General features: G+C 30.9%; 1 protein-coding gene across 1 annotated transcript; it reads left to right on the plus strand.

The window, feature by feature from the left end:
• The first annotated feature begins 15,326 nt into the window (after nucleotides 1-15,326).
• Nucleotides 15,327-16,709, plus strand: LOC107934501 (heavy metal-associated isoprenylated plant protein 20). The gene is made up of 3 exons (XM_016866948.2): nucleotides 15,327-15,510; nucleotides 15,627-15,702; nucleotides 16,144-16,709. Exons 1-3 carry the CDS (start codon nucleotides 15,427-15,429, stop codon nucleotides 16,434-16,436), a joined length of 453 nt encoding a protein of 150 aa, XP_016722437.2. The 5' UTR covers nucleotides 15,327-15,426; the 3' UTR covers nucleotides 16,437-16,709.
• Nucleotides 16,710-17,304: the final 595 nt, after the last annotated feature.

The raw sequence follows: 17,304 nt of genomic DNA on the forward strand, positions 1-17,304 counted from the left end.
ATCATGGAATATTTATCTAATCCATTATCATGAAACATTTACCTAACCCATTATCAATTTGTATCAATTTGTACCATAAATTATGGATATCAAGTGCTCATATTGTCTACAACAACATGATGGCTGGCCACTTAATGTAAAATGGGAGGTTTGTCATGCAAATCCTCCTATTTTGCACTCCTATTTATTTAGCCACTTCAATTTAGCCTATAGCATTTTCAAACATTTTCAAATAGGTTCTATTTCATAATTTCACCCCCTTTTTCTTATGGAACAAAAATTAACTAAAATTGTCGGGTTCTATCTTAAGCTTGGCTTTCTAGAGGCCCACTAACATAATTAAACTTATGTCAACATTCACAGAATTCCCGAAAATTGGGGAGTTACAACTCTACCCCCATTAAAGAAATTTTGACCTCGAAATTTACCTGATCCAAATAGTTGAGGGTATTGTTGATGCATAGTCTCTTCTGATTCCCAAGTAGCTTCTTCCCTTCCATGATTACGCCACAGTACTTTTACCAATGGAACCGACTTCCTTCTTAGAACTTTAACCTCTCGATCTAAAATTTGTATAGGTTCTTCCTCAAAGGTCAAATCAGTCCTTACTTCAATCTCCTCCACTGGCACAACATGTGAGGGATCCGATCGATATCGTTTTAACATAGACACATGAAAAATATCATGGATTCTGTCTAACTCTAGTGGTAATTCTAACTGATACGCTACTAGCCCTACCCGCTTAAGAACTCGATAAGGCCCTATAAACTGCGGACTTAATTTGCCTTTCTTGCCGAATCTCAAGATCTTTTTCCAAGGTGAAACCTTTAAGAAAACCATATCCCCAACCGCGAACTCTATCTCTTTGCGCTTTAGGTCCACATACGACTTCTGTCTATCAGATGCCTCCTTTAATCGATCTCTTATCAACTTAACCTTACTTTCAGTATCTGCCACCATCTCCGGTCCAAGCACTTGTCGTTTACCCAACTCTGTCCAACACGTAAGCGTACGACATCTCCGCCCATAAAGTGCCTCATATGGAGCCATCTGAATACTTGCTTGGTAGTTGTTATTGTATGCAAACTCCGCCAATGGCAAGTAGTCCTCCCAACTCCCACGAAAATCGATGATACAACCCCTTAACATATCCTCCAGAATCTGAATAACCCTCTCCGACTGTCCATCTGTCTGTGGGTGAAAGGCAGTACTGAAATCCAAACGTGTACCCAATGCCTCCTGCAACTTCTTCCAGAACCGAGATGTAAACCTAGGGTCTCGGTCAAAAATAATCGACACTGGCACTCCATGTAGTCGCACTATCTCTGCCACATACAACCTAGCCAACTTTTGCAGGGAGTAATCAGTACGAACTGGTATGAAATGGGCAGATTTTGTTAACCTATCCACCACTATCTACACAGAATCTTTCTTGGTGGGTGTCAAAGGTAGCCCTCTCACAAAGTCCATAGTGACTCTCTCCCACTTCCACAATGGAATTTTCACCGGTTGCAGTAATCCAGAAGGAAATTAATGTTCAGCTTTCACTTGCTGGCATGTCAGACATTTCCCCACGAACTCTGTTACTTCTCGTTTAAGCCCAGGCCACCAATACAGTTCTCGCAAGTCGTGATACAACTTATTCCCTCCAGGATGCATGGCACAAAGTCCCCCATGAGCTTCCTTCAATATTGACTGTCTTAAGTCAGAATCCTTCGGAATACAAATTCTTCCTCGAAAGCATAAAACTCCTTCAGTATTCAGTCCAAAATCCTCATTCTCACCCTTCTCAACTTGCTGAAACTGAAGAACCAATGAGTTATCCTTCAACTGTTTTTCTTTAATCTGCTCAGTCCAAATAGGCCTCACTTGCAATTCTACTAACAGACTTCCATTATCAAACAGACTCAAACGTGCAAACAAGGCTCTCAAATCAGAAACAACCCTTCGACTCAACGCATCAGCCACCACGTTAGCCTTACCTGGGTGGTACTCAATCGAACAGTCGTAATCCTTAAGCAACTCTACCCATCTTCGTTGCCTAAGGTTTAACTCCTTCTAAGTTAATAGATACTTTAGGCTCTTATGGTCCGTGTATATGATACACTTTTCTCCATATAAGTAATGTCTCCAGATTTTTAACGCGAAGATCACTGCTGCTAGCTCTAAGTCGTGCGTAGGGTAGTTCACTTCATGAGACTTAAGTTGTTCATAACACGCCTAATACTTATTTTCTTCCATAAAAACTCAGTAAACATCACAAACCCTTTCATGGCAAAATCCTACACTCTTGATCATTTTGCAAAGTAGTACCCTCCTTTGAAAGCTCATGTTTTAAGGTTCTCAAAAGTACAAAAATATTCAAGAAAAGTCATTAACATCACTTACTTGTGAAGGCTTAAAGTTGCTTAAATTTCAAGCTCTTAAAACCCCATTTCTTTGCTGAAAGTTTTGGTCAAAAGAAATGATGGAGAGAAGAAAATGATAGCTAGGCTTTTTGGCATTATTATATCATACCTCATGTCATACCTCATGTCATCAAATTACCTAACATTTTGACCATTCACTCTTCTTGCCCTTTAAAGACCCCCAAATTTTATTCTTTAGCTATTTAACACTTCTAGCTATCAAAATAGGACTTTTGCATTTTATGCGATTTAGTCCTTTTTCACAATTGGGCTCACAAACGTCACAATTAACTCACCAAATTTTTCATGCACTCTTAAAAACATGCTATAAAATCTAAATAATAATAAAATAATTTATTCAACTCCGGATTTATGGTCCCGAGACCACTATTCCGACTAGGCCCCAAATCGGGCTGTTACAGCGATGGTCTTCGCAACGAGGCCTATTCAGTAAGTTGTGTCGCGCTAAGGAACTCCCTCATGTTGCAATGACGGATCGATATTTTTAAAATTTTTCAATTAAGTCCTTTTCTGATCTCGAGTTAGCATTAAAGCATTCGTAAGCTTATGTAAGATCCGGGAATGGTTGAATATCAATTTTATTGCATATAATGTTTGTATTTACTTGCTTAATGATTCAAATTGATTATTAAATGATTGGGGTTGCTTTGGCAACAAATATAGCATTTCGTAGCTCGGGCTCGGCAATCGAGTTAGGCGAGGGGTATTACATAAAAAATCTATATAAAAATTATTTTTCAAAAATTACTATTTAAGTGTTGTTGTGTAATTTTTATTTACTTGAAAATTTATTTTTTAGAAATATTTGTGAAAAACTTTGAAACTGTACTAAATAATGTCCAAATGCCATAAAATAAAGATTATTTTGTTAAAATTAATCCAAAAACCCAACTTAAAATTGGTATGGGAATTTAGAGAACCAAACTAATTTATACAAACAATTCAAAAAATCCAACAAAAAAAATAAATTAAAAAAACCTACTATAAACTTGAATCTAAAAATCAGAATCTCCAAAAGTTGTTTCACATTGAGTCAAAGTTTTATCTGCGGTAAAAGTATCATGGAAGCCCTTGTACCCAGAGTCGGATTGCATTTCCCCCCTCAACTAAAAAATAGACAAATTAGTCCCTACATATTATATTAAAAGAGTAAACTAATTCTTCTATTAAAAAATTCTATCCATTTCTTCTGTTAAAAATTAGTCGTTGTACGTTAGTATAAGGTACACATATCACGTAGCATGCCACATAACACTGTCTAGTTCTTCCGTAAATCGCAATTGTTTTTAATCATGCAAATGGATAAATTTTTTAACAGAAATGATCAATTTATTCTTAAATATAATAAACATGGACTAATTTATCTATTTTATAAATAAATAAAATACAATTTGTCACTTGATATAAAGGCCTCCATAATATTTTTAGTTTTTATCAGCATTTTTGAAAATTTTGGATTACGAATTTGTCCGAAAGTTGTACAAGTACATGAGTACATCTTTTACTAATACCTTAAATAGAAATATATAAATAGATGCTGCAATACTATGTAAATATATAAACTTTTTGAGAGGATATATATGAATTTACTTATTCATATAAGTTTTTTTATATAAATTATATGAATTTAAAAAGGTCCAATTCATGGATTTTTAAAATAAAAAATAAATATTTTAAAATAAAATTATAAAATAAAAAATAAATATTTTAAAATAAAATTATATTACCAGTGTATTAAATATTAACCTTTCTTTCATTAAAAAAAAATTGTTCATAATCTGAAGACCATTCCATGGTCTAGGACAGGTTCGGCTGCGAACTGAATTATTCAGCCCAAATCTGTTTTCTATTGGGCTCATGGCCTTAAATTATTGTTCATCTTTCGGCCGATTTGTTTATTGAATATTGAAAAAGCAAAAAGAAAATAAAATTATTTTTTTAATTAGTAATAATAATTCTAATCAAATAAGGTTAGCTTAAATTGCAAAATAGACTTTGTCCACAATCCCATTTGGGCAAATCTGGCAGATAACCTTATTCGAACGGCTTTCGGAGGGGTATGTATCATACTAATAACGAGTAATAGGTTAAAATGCACTATAGTCCCTGTAAGTTTCCAAAATTTAGAATTTAGTCTTTATACTCTTATTTATAGGAATTTAGTCATTCTATTTTTTTAGATTTTAAAATTCAAGTCTAATTTTTAATACTATTAAAATTATTTTGTTAAATTCATGTTCATTACAATGCTAGTTTTTAGTTACATGACTACTGAGTGAGTACCTTTTTTTGTTTTAAAATATGGCACCAAAAAATTTAACGAAATTTTTTTAACGGTAACAATTGGATTTAAACTTTAAAAATTGAAAAGTAAAGAAATTAAATTCCTAAAAATAAAAAAAAGTATAGAACTAAATTTTAAAATTAAGAAAAATACAGGGACTGATGACATATTTTAACTTGAGTAATAATGTGTTGGATATGAACAGTGGGTCAAAGTTAAAAAAAATCATTTTAAAAATTGAATAAAATATAATTGAAGGAGTGAAAAATACAAAATTTATATTTAATTAAAGAATAAAAGAATTTAAATTAAATTATTAAGTTGTAAAATAAATTAAAAAAAAATTTAATTTAATAAGGAGACCAAATCCTTGCTGCGGCTCCATCGGATTAAAAATAGAAATGTTGTAAATTGTAAAGGGAAATTACACCTTATTTTCCTCCCATAATCCTTAAATCTTCTTCATGGCCTACATTTCTAATAATTTAATCGCCTAAAACATCATATTAAACCCCAAAAAAAATCCAAATTTAATTTATGTCTGTTAATTCAAGCAGTATGACTATGTTTATTTAATTATCAGCTTTATAAACCACACTACCATTTTTTTCTTCTTCTGTTTAATATAATACATAAAAAAAATTTTGATGTGAATTTTTTAATATTAAATGAAGTTGAAAAATCTGAGGAGAATATGCGACAGTTTTGTTAAAATAATAATATAAATTTAAGAAAATCACTTTCATATAATTAAATATTTTTGTCAAACTTTGCCTTGATAATGACCTGATGAATGATTTGTTTATGTTTATAGTATACATAGTTACATTTATAAATTTAATATATAATAAATTATTTTTAAGGAGTTCATTATATATGTATATACATAAATTTCATTTATACATATAAATAGTAGAAAAGTGACTATTTTAATGTATACATAAATTTGATTATCTACGTTGTAACTATTTTAGTGTTGATAGCATTTACTATAAGCTGCAATTTCAAAAGGAACCTCAGATCCTATACTTCAATGGGAAATTTTATTTTTGGTGTATAAAATTTTTTATTCATATACTTCAACAAAAATTTGGGTTTCAAGTTTAGCTTTTTTAATATTAATTTTATTATAAATTTTTATTATATCTACTCTTTTTGATATAATGTTTAGAACTACTTATAGTCTACGCATCCTGTTGCACTAGCAACAATCCCAATACCAATTGAGCTAAGACTTAATCTGTTCAACTTTTGCTTTTAATTATAAGGTACAACGTGATGGTTGCTTATTTTATCTCTTAATTATATGAATGAGAGCTTAGTTCCACTCATAAGAATAAAACACATTTAATAAGTAACTATTTATTTTTTTTAAATCACCAATAATAAAAAAGTTAATCATTACAATTAACAGTAAATACCCTAATTAAAAAAAAACTCGAGTTTTATATTATTAGCGTGTGAAGATAGTTTTGTTATGCAAACCCTGAAATCTAAAGCCAGGGTTTTGATTTTAATATTGTCATGCACGTTGGTTGATTGGCAAAATGATATGAAGAAATAATGACGTTTACCAAATCTTCAACCAACTCCGCTAAGCTGGCCTTCTCTTATATCTCATCATTTTCTCTTCTGCTTGCGTCTCTTATAGGTTTTACATTTTTTTTATATAATTAAAAGATTCTTCGGCAAACACTGCATTTATAACTCTTTCCCCCTTCTGTTCTTCTTCTTCTTCTTCTTCTTTTTTATTTTTTTTTATTTTTAAAGTAGAATGTTTCCCAAGTAATTAATTTTGACTTATTATGTTAAAAATAAATATATATTAAAATTACATATCAACTTTGATTTGAATCCAAAGTGGAACAAAAAATTTCTTGTAACCAATCACTGCAATACACAGCTTTAGGTTTGCCAGTTAAGCATTTTCAAAGTTTCTACATCAATCACAACCTCACAAAGAATTCAATTTCATAAAAGCTTGCGGGATTCAATGTAAAATAACATTAAAAAAAATACACTCCATGCCTTAGGGGATTGTCATTAGTATAAATCTAAAAATTGAATCACCTCATATCTCATTAATTTGCAATATGACTTAATTATCAAATAATATTCATATCAGATAAACCATTTATTGTTGATTCAGTTAATTAAATATAACATAAAAAATGTATTTTGGATGGTAAAAGCACACTCCTCCTTTTGTCAATCATTTCTTACATAAATCAAAATTTCAATATAAACCCAACACATCCTCGCAAATTAAAAAGGAAAAAAAAGATCATTACTTTCAATGTTAAAGTTTTACTTTCCTATGTCACCAAGGAAAATTCATTTCTTGTTCACAACTATATTTATTAACTTCATTTTGATTCTTTTTTGAAGGGAAGAAAAGAAAATATGGAATATAGGATTTTGTATTATTGAATGTATTATCACATTGATACCAATAATTATGTTATCTCTCGGGACAGTCCATGCTAATAATTCACTTAGATTCATAATTAGTTTTTCACATTTGAATTTAGAAATGAGTGGATTTAATTTAATATGATACGATTCCTAAAGACTAAAAGGGGATTAGATTCTTCTCTAAACCAAGTACATGCCTGACATCTGATACAACTCCACATTCAATCGAATTATGTGGAGAGCAGCGAATCATCAACCTTGTCCTCAGCCACATTACCTACTTTTGCAATTATTCGAAACTGTCAAAAACTGAAATTTGTGATCCGTCGAACTTTTCAATATCCCAAATCATTGTTGTGTCACCAAATGAATTGATCTGCGAAAGCTGAACTAGGCTCTAATACAAATTTGTTGGGGATCGACACTTCGGGACGCTATTTCTATCGCAACAGTAATACATTGAAAGAATTCTCAAGATATTTGGAATGCAAGACTCTAAATTGATAAGTACTCCCTTAGATGCCCACTTTAGACTTTCAATTTTAGATGCACCACAAACCGAAGAAGAAGAAAGTTACATGTCCTTGGTTCCTTATTTTAGTGCAATCGGAAGCCTAATGTATGCAATGGTTTGTACTAGTCCCGATATCTCACATATTTTTAGTGTAGTAAGTAGATATATGGCCAAACCTGGCAAATTACACTAGCAAGCTATGAAGTGGATTTTAAGATATTTGAGGCAAACTTCCAATACTTGTTTGGAATTCGAAAAATGTTCAGAAGGTCTAATTGGTTATGTAGATTCAAATTATGCCGAAGACTTAGACAAAAGAAGATATCCCACAGGTTATTTGTTCACTTTTGGAAATAAGACTATTAGTTGGAAAGCCATCCTTCAAGCCATTGTGGCTTTATCGACTACCGAAGCTAAATACATGGCTATCACAAAGGTTGTGAAAGAAGTCATTTGGTTGAAATGTCTTTTCAGAGAGCTGATTGATAGAAACAATAAGACTACCGTATATTGTGATAGTCAAAGTGTCATACATCTCATAAAAGTACAAAGCATTCTAGCTAAAACCCAAAATTTCCCAAAACTCATAAAGCTTTCTCAATCTCAAAGATGATGAAGATAATTATTCTAGGTTACAGCAGCTCTGTTTATAGACTAAATTTGTAGATTAAATATGGCTAAAATAACCTAGACTAACCAGAGTTTAACTGGGAAACAATAGCAAAGTTTAAATAAGAGAAGAAAACTTGGTTGAATTGGGGGACATTCGCCATTTTGAATGCTCCTTGTCGGGACGTCGTTCTTCGCGTCGTCAAAACGTGGCCAATCTTCTTGCCAGGACTTCGTAGTCGTTTCGTCACGACATCAGCTCATAAATACGAGGCACACTCCACAAGCATCAAATTTAAATTTAATAATTATGGTTAATATAAGAATTTAGAGCTTAAACCAGTTTGTTTATACAATCATTTTTAAGAGATAATATTAAACAAGTGTAAAATTCAAATCTCAATATCTATAATTTTTTTCTTTATCTGGAGGCTAATGCTTCTTTTGTACAAAAAAAATAAAAATGGTTAATGTAATAGTAAGAATAATAATTAGAAAAGAAACTGGACTCCAAAGGCAAAGGCAATGGGATGGATTCATTCTTAATAAACAGCAAGGTGTAGGAAAGAGGGGAGCATGACTACTTCAAATTATTGTCCATACTCTGTTTTCGTCCCTATATCATTAGGAGGTGCTTGAGGCTTAGATGCACGTCCTTTTCACATGCAAATAATAAGCTATCCAAATAGGCAATTATTAAGTTGCTTGTATGATTTATACTTGATGTATGGTTATAATTTATATATCTTTTAGAAATATATAAAATATACAAAATAAATACATAAAGTTATATTTATAATTGTTAAATTTGTTTATAGCTAATTGAGGACCAAAGTCAGAATTTTTTTTAAGGGGGTCGAGATTAAGTTATATATTTTTATGAGAGCTAAAATATAATTTTAACCTTATATTGATTTATATCTTTATGGTTTTCAAAAAAACTAAATTGAAATTTTAACATTTTTGAAAGATTAAATTATAATTTTACCATATATTAAATTAAAATTTTATAAAACTTTCAGGAGGAGGTGAGTGCCCTGCCACCCCCTCGAGCCGTTGAGTGTAACAACCTATTTTTAGTAAAATCAAAATAGTGGTTTAGGGACCACAAATCCGAAGTCGAAAAAAATTATTTTTATTATTATTTTATGTTCTATTGTATGATAGAAACAAAATTTTACCATTTACATACCTAATTTGATGAAAAGGACTAAATTGTATTAAGTGTAAAAGTCGAGTTCTAATAGCTAAAGGTATTAAATAGCTATAGAATTTTAAATCGGAGGTCCTTATATAGTAAATAGACCATTAAAATACTTAGTGGTTAAGCATGAATAATCACCATTGGAAATTTCATGAAACATTAAGATTAATTTTGGAAATTATGAATTAAAGTGATATTAAATAAAATAAAAAATCTATTATCATCATCTACCACCAAATAAAAAAAGTGAAAAGAAGAGAAAACCTAGCCATGGAAGCTTGAGATATTAGCAAGCTTGTTTTGCTTAATTAGGTATGTATTCTTGTCCCATTTTTATGATTTCTATGTTTCCAACGTCGTAGTAGCTAATCGGTAAAGAATTAGGGTTTTGCCATTGATGAGTATGCTTGAATTTTGAAACTTTATGATAGAAAATGAAAGGTTGTTGTTAGATAAACAACTTTTGTAAAGAGAATTTTGATGAAATTATCAATTAGGGATTAACTTGAAACAGATGATAAATTTATGGTAAATTTGTGAAATTGTGAATTAAGTTGGCTGCTATTAATATATATAAAAATTGACTTGGCTTGAGTAAGGATTAAATTGCATGAAAGTCATTTTCCAAGCCTAGGGACTAAATTGTAATAAATTAAAAGTATAGGGGTAAAATAGTAATTTTTTCAAAAATGAGTGTTGGACTAAATTGAATACGAATTATATTGGATTGAGTTAAATTCATTCATATAGATCTGGTTAGACCTAGTACTGAGTTAGATCGAGGCAAAGGAAAAATATCAGATTAGTCGCCTTTGTATTTATATAAACTTGTCGAGGTAAGTTCGTGTAATTAAGTTGTACATTAATATGTGTTAAATTGAATTATTGTTTGTGAATTGTACAATTGTCGTGAATAAATACCGGTTGTATATTCGACGATTACCAAGTCCAGTCTGAACCTTATGAAATTCGTAGGATACAAATGACATGTCATTAGGGTTACCGATTTGGTTGGGGTCCTGCATGTGTTGCGGACACACCACATCTCGTATGAGCTTCCCATTATACAACTCGCATGAGCTTCCCGTTATTTAGCGTGCATGAGCTTCTCGCTATTCAGTTCAGAGGAGCTTCCCGTTTACAACTCGTATGAGCATACATGAATATAAATTGACAGATTACAGTTCAGTAAATCTCATGTGTACTACTCGTGTATCCAACGATATTTTAAATGGTTCAATGAGCACAGTTCTATTATGAAATCATATGAGTTTGATATGAACTATTACTGGTATATACATGAAATATGATTATTTGATTAATTCAACCATGTGTGTTGGATTTTATATGTGATTTTCATGGCTAATATGTTGGTGATCATGTGTTTAGGCTTTTGGCCAAATTGATTTAGATATTCTATATTTACTTACCTATTTTATGGAAATACGATAAGTTAAATTCTGTATTATACGAACTTACTAAGCTTAAGTGTTTACTCTGTGTTATTTTCCATGTTTTATAGTAATTCGAAAGTTCATTTGGGTTAGAAGCTGGTCGGAGCTATTTCACATTATCCATCGGCTCTTTTGATACTTTTAGTAAATTAATTTTGATTATAATGGCATGTATAGGATATTTTGGCCAATGTTGGTATATAAATGTTTTGTTGAGACAAGCCATTTGAATGGCTTCTATTGGATGTATTTTGATGTGTTTATATATGTGGCCTTAACATATTTAATGTGTGTTTGATATGGTTGAATGATGGAAAAATTATAGATATATTGATGATTAGTTTGAAATGGTATATTTGGTATAATTATGCATATATGCATTTGGTTATCTAGGTAAATATGGATATTTGGTTGGCATGTTATTAATTTGTCATTTGAGGTGCCTAAGGGCATATTGGTTGTATATTGTGATAATACATGTTTAAGACTTGATTTTGGCTTGATTTGAATGTCATGTTATGGCTTGTTGATATGCAAATTTGTGTTTAGGTTGGTACCAAATTGGGTGAGAAATGTGGCTTAGAAATGACCTATTTTTGTCCACACAGGCAGAGACACGGGCGTGTGTCTCAGCTATGTGAGACACACGGTTAGGTGACACAGTTGTGTGTCCCCTGTATCTTTAAAATTGTTCAAGTCAGTATGCTCAACACGGCCTAGCACACAGGCGTGTGACTTGGCATTGTGACCCAAGTCAGAAAGTTACACGAGCACGGGCACGGACACAGGCTGGGACACGGCCGAGTGTCCCTATTTTGAATGGCCACACGACTTGAGACATGGGTGTATCTCTTGGCCATGTGAGTCACAAGGCCAGGCCACACGGTCGTGTGTCCCTTGCAACTTTAAAAAATTTCAATATTTTTTGAAAAAAATTTTGAGTATCTGATTTAGTCCCGACTTGTTTCTAATGCGTATTTTGGGCCTTGAAGGCTTATATAAGGGACAATATGTTTGTTTTCGGTTGGTTTATGATATGAATATTATATGATGTGAAATGTTTGAAATTTTTGTCTATTTGTTCTATAATCTCCGGTAATGCTTTGTAACCTTATTCTGGCGACGGATTTGGGTTAAGGGTGCTACACTGAGCTAATTTATATATTTATAAATAACAATGTATGTATGAATATAAATTATATAACAATATTCTCTTCGAAACGTTTTCAAGTTTTTCACTCTTTCACTAGCATTTTGTTTTATTATGTTGGGTCACTAATTCCGAGAATTAGAATGGAAGAGTCTATTTTTTTATATTAAAGTTAAAAAAATTCATTTAAGTTAGATTCTACAATAATTGTTATTTGAATTCATTTCAGTTAAAAGATATTTGAATATCGATGCTTATACTTAAAATACATTGAATTCCGTGTGTTGACTTGATGGTCAGGGTGTTCACCACCTCAAGTGCAGTTTGGGTTCTAATCGCGTTGTTGTTAGGGTTTTGCTCGCTTCTTGTAATTCATCAAAAATAAAAAGTACTTGACTATGTTAATTTTATAGGTTAGGCAATAACTCTTTCTCAGTTGAGAAATTATTAATTTTTTTTATATACAAAATATTATGAAGGTGTTTTTTTATGCTTTATAAATTAATATAAACTTACCTAAAAATGAGATTTGAAAAAAAAACTATGCATATCAAATCTATAATTTTACCATTGTAACCAAAATATCGTTTGGTTTTTATATAAATTTTTAATAAATATATTTGTTATATAATTTTTTTCACCCTCATCATAGTTATGTCATAAATTTAATATTTATTATTCAAATCTATACTTTATTAGGTAACAAATATATGTCATATATTCAAAATTGTCAAATATTAAATTTAATAAACCAACTTTTTAAAAATATAATTAAACAATAATTAAATATGTAGGCAACATTATATTTGAATAATCAAATCTATTTTTTGTATTATATTTTGATCAACACAATTCAAACACAATTCAAATTAAGATGAATTTGAATATTGACCATTTAAAATATAATTTATTACTGTTGATTAAGGATCAGTGTCGTTTTAAGGGAAGTTGATTCTGTCTCTCAACAACATAAGATATTATTTAGTGGGAAGGGTTTTATTCCTCTTCCCTTTACGGAGAACAGTCTATAATTTATAAAGGGTGTGTCTATTGGTAAATGGTCATATATATTTTGAAGATTTTTTCCGGAAGAATCAATCCTAGCTACTAATCTTAAAAATAATAAATGAGTTCAGAAGTTATCCAATGTTGGTAAAAATCGAATATTTAGGTTTTCTACTATTTATTATGATAAAAAGAAAACTATTGTAAGCAATAATTAATGTATAAATATAAACAGAAAATGACAATGGAGGTGGGGAGGATGACATGAAACATGAAAATCAACCTCGAACGGATGGCTAAATGTCTGCCTCGTATATAGGAAATATGACCCATTTCATTAAATTGCATTCCCCCACTTATATTTATGCCAAATGCCAAACATCCCGACTTTTTTCTTGTTAAAGTACACCATTATTGCTACCATACTCATTGCTTCGTAGACTTCATTTTGATAAATGATTAGGATATTGATAAGAATGAAACTCAAGAGAGTCCCATTTTCCTATTATTTAGTTTGGGTGGTTCTGAGTTTTGTTTTTTAAACTGTATACATTAAGTGGTAAAATTAAACCCATCCAATCATGCACAAATAATCTTATAATATATTTATACAAGCAAATATAATTTTTTCAAATTTATTCTATATAACATGATACTTTAATATTGTTTAGTATCATATCATAATCTAATCTTTTATAATAAAAAAAAATACAATTTTAGTGATGTTTTAATATAATTTTAAAGTATTCAAATTTGAAAAAATTTGTTAAATTTCATAACTAATGTGGAGCAAATAAAATTCAGAGCGTAAGTTTAAAAAATTGTCAAATTTAAGGAGTAAGTGTTGTTTTATCTCATTTATTCATAATATTTTTAATAGTCTCCTAAAATGGTATAAAGTCTTTTGCTTTGTTTTTCTGTTTTATATAACATTTGCAAATGAAGGTTTGATAAATTTGGAAAAGATTGAGGTTTTGATACATTAATGTCATAAGTTGGACTTACACCTTCTATAAATGATGCATGGATTACTGGTTTAAATCCTAGGGTGCTATATAAGTTAAATTCGTGTAAAAATAAACTTAATATACAAAGTAAAAAGGAGATGTTAAGATGTTTGATGTTTCAAGTTTAGATTTGATTTGTTAAATTACATCAAATTGAGTGGCCAGTTGAATGCTAATATTTTGTTATTCATGACATTGAGGTAGCTAGGGACAGATAAAATGCAGTTGTAACTGAGCTTACAACCGCGTATAATGGGAAAATAAAGACTGTTATGAGATTGCTACTTGCAGTTGCGGCTTCAATTCTTTTATTTTATATTTATATTTTATTTATGCTTTTTTTACATTTAATTTTTTAATATTTATATATTTTATAATTACTAAATAATAATTTAAATCTAATTACAGATAATTTTATTCAAAATCCGAACTAATACCCCGACCATTGGATATATTTACACACAGGCCTCATTATCATTTAAATTATTGATGCCCCTTATTATATGTGAAATTAGCTGCTATCTCCATCATAACTATGGCAGCAGTTCCTCCACAATAGGGGGGAGGGGGGCCAATAATTTACATATTAGATTTGTGTGGAAGATTGACCCATTGACACTTCATATCATGTCATCCATCACATTAAGGCTTCAAAGAGAAGAGTCTCGATGACTGACAGAGTGAAAAAGGAAGACAAAAATTTCATATTAATTTCTAAGTATAAAATTTGAAAAAATAAAATAAAATAGGGGTTAAAGAAATAAAATTAAAGATATAGTGAACAAACCGTAAGCTTTTATCCGAAGGCAATTGTTACTTAAGATAGAGATTAGCCAAAAAAAAAACAAGAGTAGGTAGGCCACTGTACAGGAAATCAACGCGGACATTGAGCCGCTTTACAACAATTTTCTCCGTCTTTGGACCCAAGAAAACAGCCAGACGACAGCTCCATTTTTTTACCCTTTAAAATAAGCTCTCTGTTTTTTAAAATCTTATTTCCTTTTTGCATTAGAACAATATTAGCTGTCTGAGGAAAACAAATGACGGTCGAGTTTTGATTGAATCCAATAAAAATAATGAATCAATGTTTATAAGTGCATGATATTATGGAGAGATAGACATGATTAAGGGACACAAGTCACTTTCTTAATTTATCATTTATGTAAATTCCACCCACAACTTGTTTTAAATTAATAATACATCCCCTAGCGCCGGGCCAGCCTCTTCCCTCCTATAAATACACCTACTAGTGTTTCATTTCTTTTCATGCCCAACACACTTTGACACCCCATTTCTCTGCTTCTCCCTCTCTCAAACTCCTTTTTGCTTTGCTATTTGAAATAAAGAAAGAAAATATGGGTGCCTTGGACTCTCTTTCTGACTATATTTCTGATTTGGTAACCGTCCATGGCAAAAGAAAGAAGCGTAAAGTCATGCAGGTATTTTTTTATTACATCATTCATCTCATTGTGTTTTTCGAGAATATATGGTGTGTGTCTGTGTGTGTTTATTACAACATGTTTGAAACTTATAGATATGTGTTGTTTATTGGCAGACTGTTGAGATCAAGGTTAAGATGGACTGTGATGGGTGTGAAAGGAGAGTCAAAAACGCCGTTTCCTCCATGAAAGGTGCAATTTTAAAGCTCTCTCTCTCTCTCTCTCTCTCTACAATCTTCCCCTTTTGAGAGGGAGAATCTCTGATACCTTCCTTGTATTAGAAAACTGGAAGAAACATAAGAAAGCTTATATTTGTGGTTCTTCCCGTACTGCAATGTCTTAAATTTACCATATTTAGTCTGCTTTGGCTAGCAAGGGAAACGTGTATGTCTATTTATATACCATATCACTTTATAAGATCAGAACAAACAAGTTTCTCGGGAAAAAACAAAGTGGCAGTTGGAAAACATCTTTCTATTTTCTGTTTGCGGACATTAAACGTCCTTTTACCCTAATAAATGCATTACTCATTCCACCAACCAAACACACCCTTAACAGCTTCTTTTCCAGTTTTTATTTTTTCTTTCTTTTTAAAAAGTTATTCATAGTTTTTTTGCCCTTAATCTTGTTTAGGTGTGAAATCAGTGGAGGTGAATCGAAAGAAAAGCTATGTGAGCGTTAGCGGATACGTGGAGCCAAACAAGGTACTAAACAAAGTGAAAAGCACAGGGAAAAGAGCAGAGTTTTGGCCTTACGTCCCCTACAACTTAGTGGCGTACCCATACGTAGCTCAAGCATACGACAAGAAGGCACCGTCTGGGTACGTTAAAGAGGCGGTGCAAGCTTTGCCGAGTCCGAATGCTGTGGACGAGAAGTTTGTCACTTTCTTTAGCGACGAAAACCCCAACGCCTGTTCCATCATGTAGGCTGGCCAAGAGAATTAAAGGTTAAGGAGGGCATGTTTGGGTGGATGGGACGCAATTTTGTCTGTACAAATGCTTAAATTTGGTGTGTAGGGTTGAGTCTTTGTGAAGGAATTTCCTTTTTGAAATTTTGTTTCCGAATGTTGTATGTGTGCGGATTTTCATGTAGTCGACTAATCATACTTAATTTCCTCAGGGCTTTATGTAGTTATAAATGAATTATATACCATTCATATATTTGGATTATATACTCATGTTATGCATGGGTTAAATTTATTATTGTGATTTGATATTTTATACAGGTAAATTTTTTTATATTTTTATATTCCTTTTACAGAATATGTTTTGGTTTCATGATTATCTTTATCAATTATGTTTAAAACATCTAAAATTAATTATTATAATTTGAAAACTATCTAGATTAAATTATATTTGTGATTATTCAAATTAAGTGCATAGGATTAAAGTCTTAAGACATATAAATAATTAAAACAATATGATAAGTTATTGATTTAAAATTATTATACAATAAAAAAGTTCAGTTCTTTTCATCTTTTTGTCTTTTTCTGTTTACCTTGATGAATGTACTAACTTTAGTTATTTTCTTTAGTAATTATCTACACCCTCAATTATATTATTTAAAAAATATTGAGTTACTATCAAAACTCAAATCATCCTTAACTTTCTATATATTAGTCACTTGCATTTAGACGTTTGTTTTATTAATATATAATAAATTGAAAACAAAAATTATAAGATAATTTAAATTTTCTAGTATCTTATATTATAAAAATTTAGTCTAATCAGTTATTGTATTTTTAGTGTTGGGAATGGACTCGTATATGTAATGAGAAAATAAAATTATAAGTAG

This window comes from Gossypium hirsutum, chromosome A12, assembly GCF_007990345.1.
Source record: "Gossypium hirsutum isolate 1008001.06 chromosome A12, Gossypium_hirsutum_v2.1, whole genome shotgun sequence".
In the NCBI taxonomy this organism is placed as follows: Eukaryota; Viridiplantae; Streptophyta; class Magnoliopsida; order Malvales; family Malvaceae; genus Gossypium; species Gossypium hirsutum.

Coding starts and splice junctions, on each gene's coding strand:
- LOC107934501 (XM_016866948.2), top strand. CDS start 15,427: ATGGGTGCCTTGGACTCTCTTTCTGACTATATTTCTGATTTGGTAACC. Junction 15,511..15,626: donor AGAAGCGTAAAGTCATGCAG/GTATTTTTTTAT, acceptor GTTTATTGGCAG/ACTGTTGAGATCAAGGTTAA. Junction 15,703..16,143: donor CGCCGTTTCCTCCATGAAAG/GTGCAATTTTAA, acceptor AATCTTGTTTAG/GTGTGAAATCAGTGGAGGTG.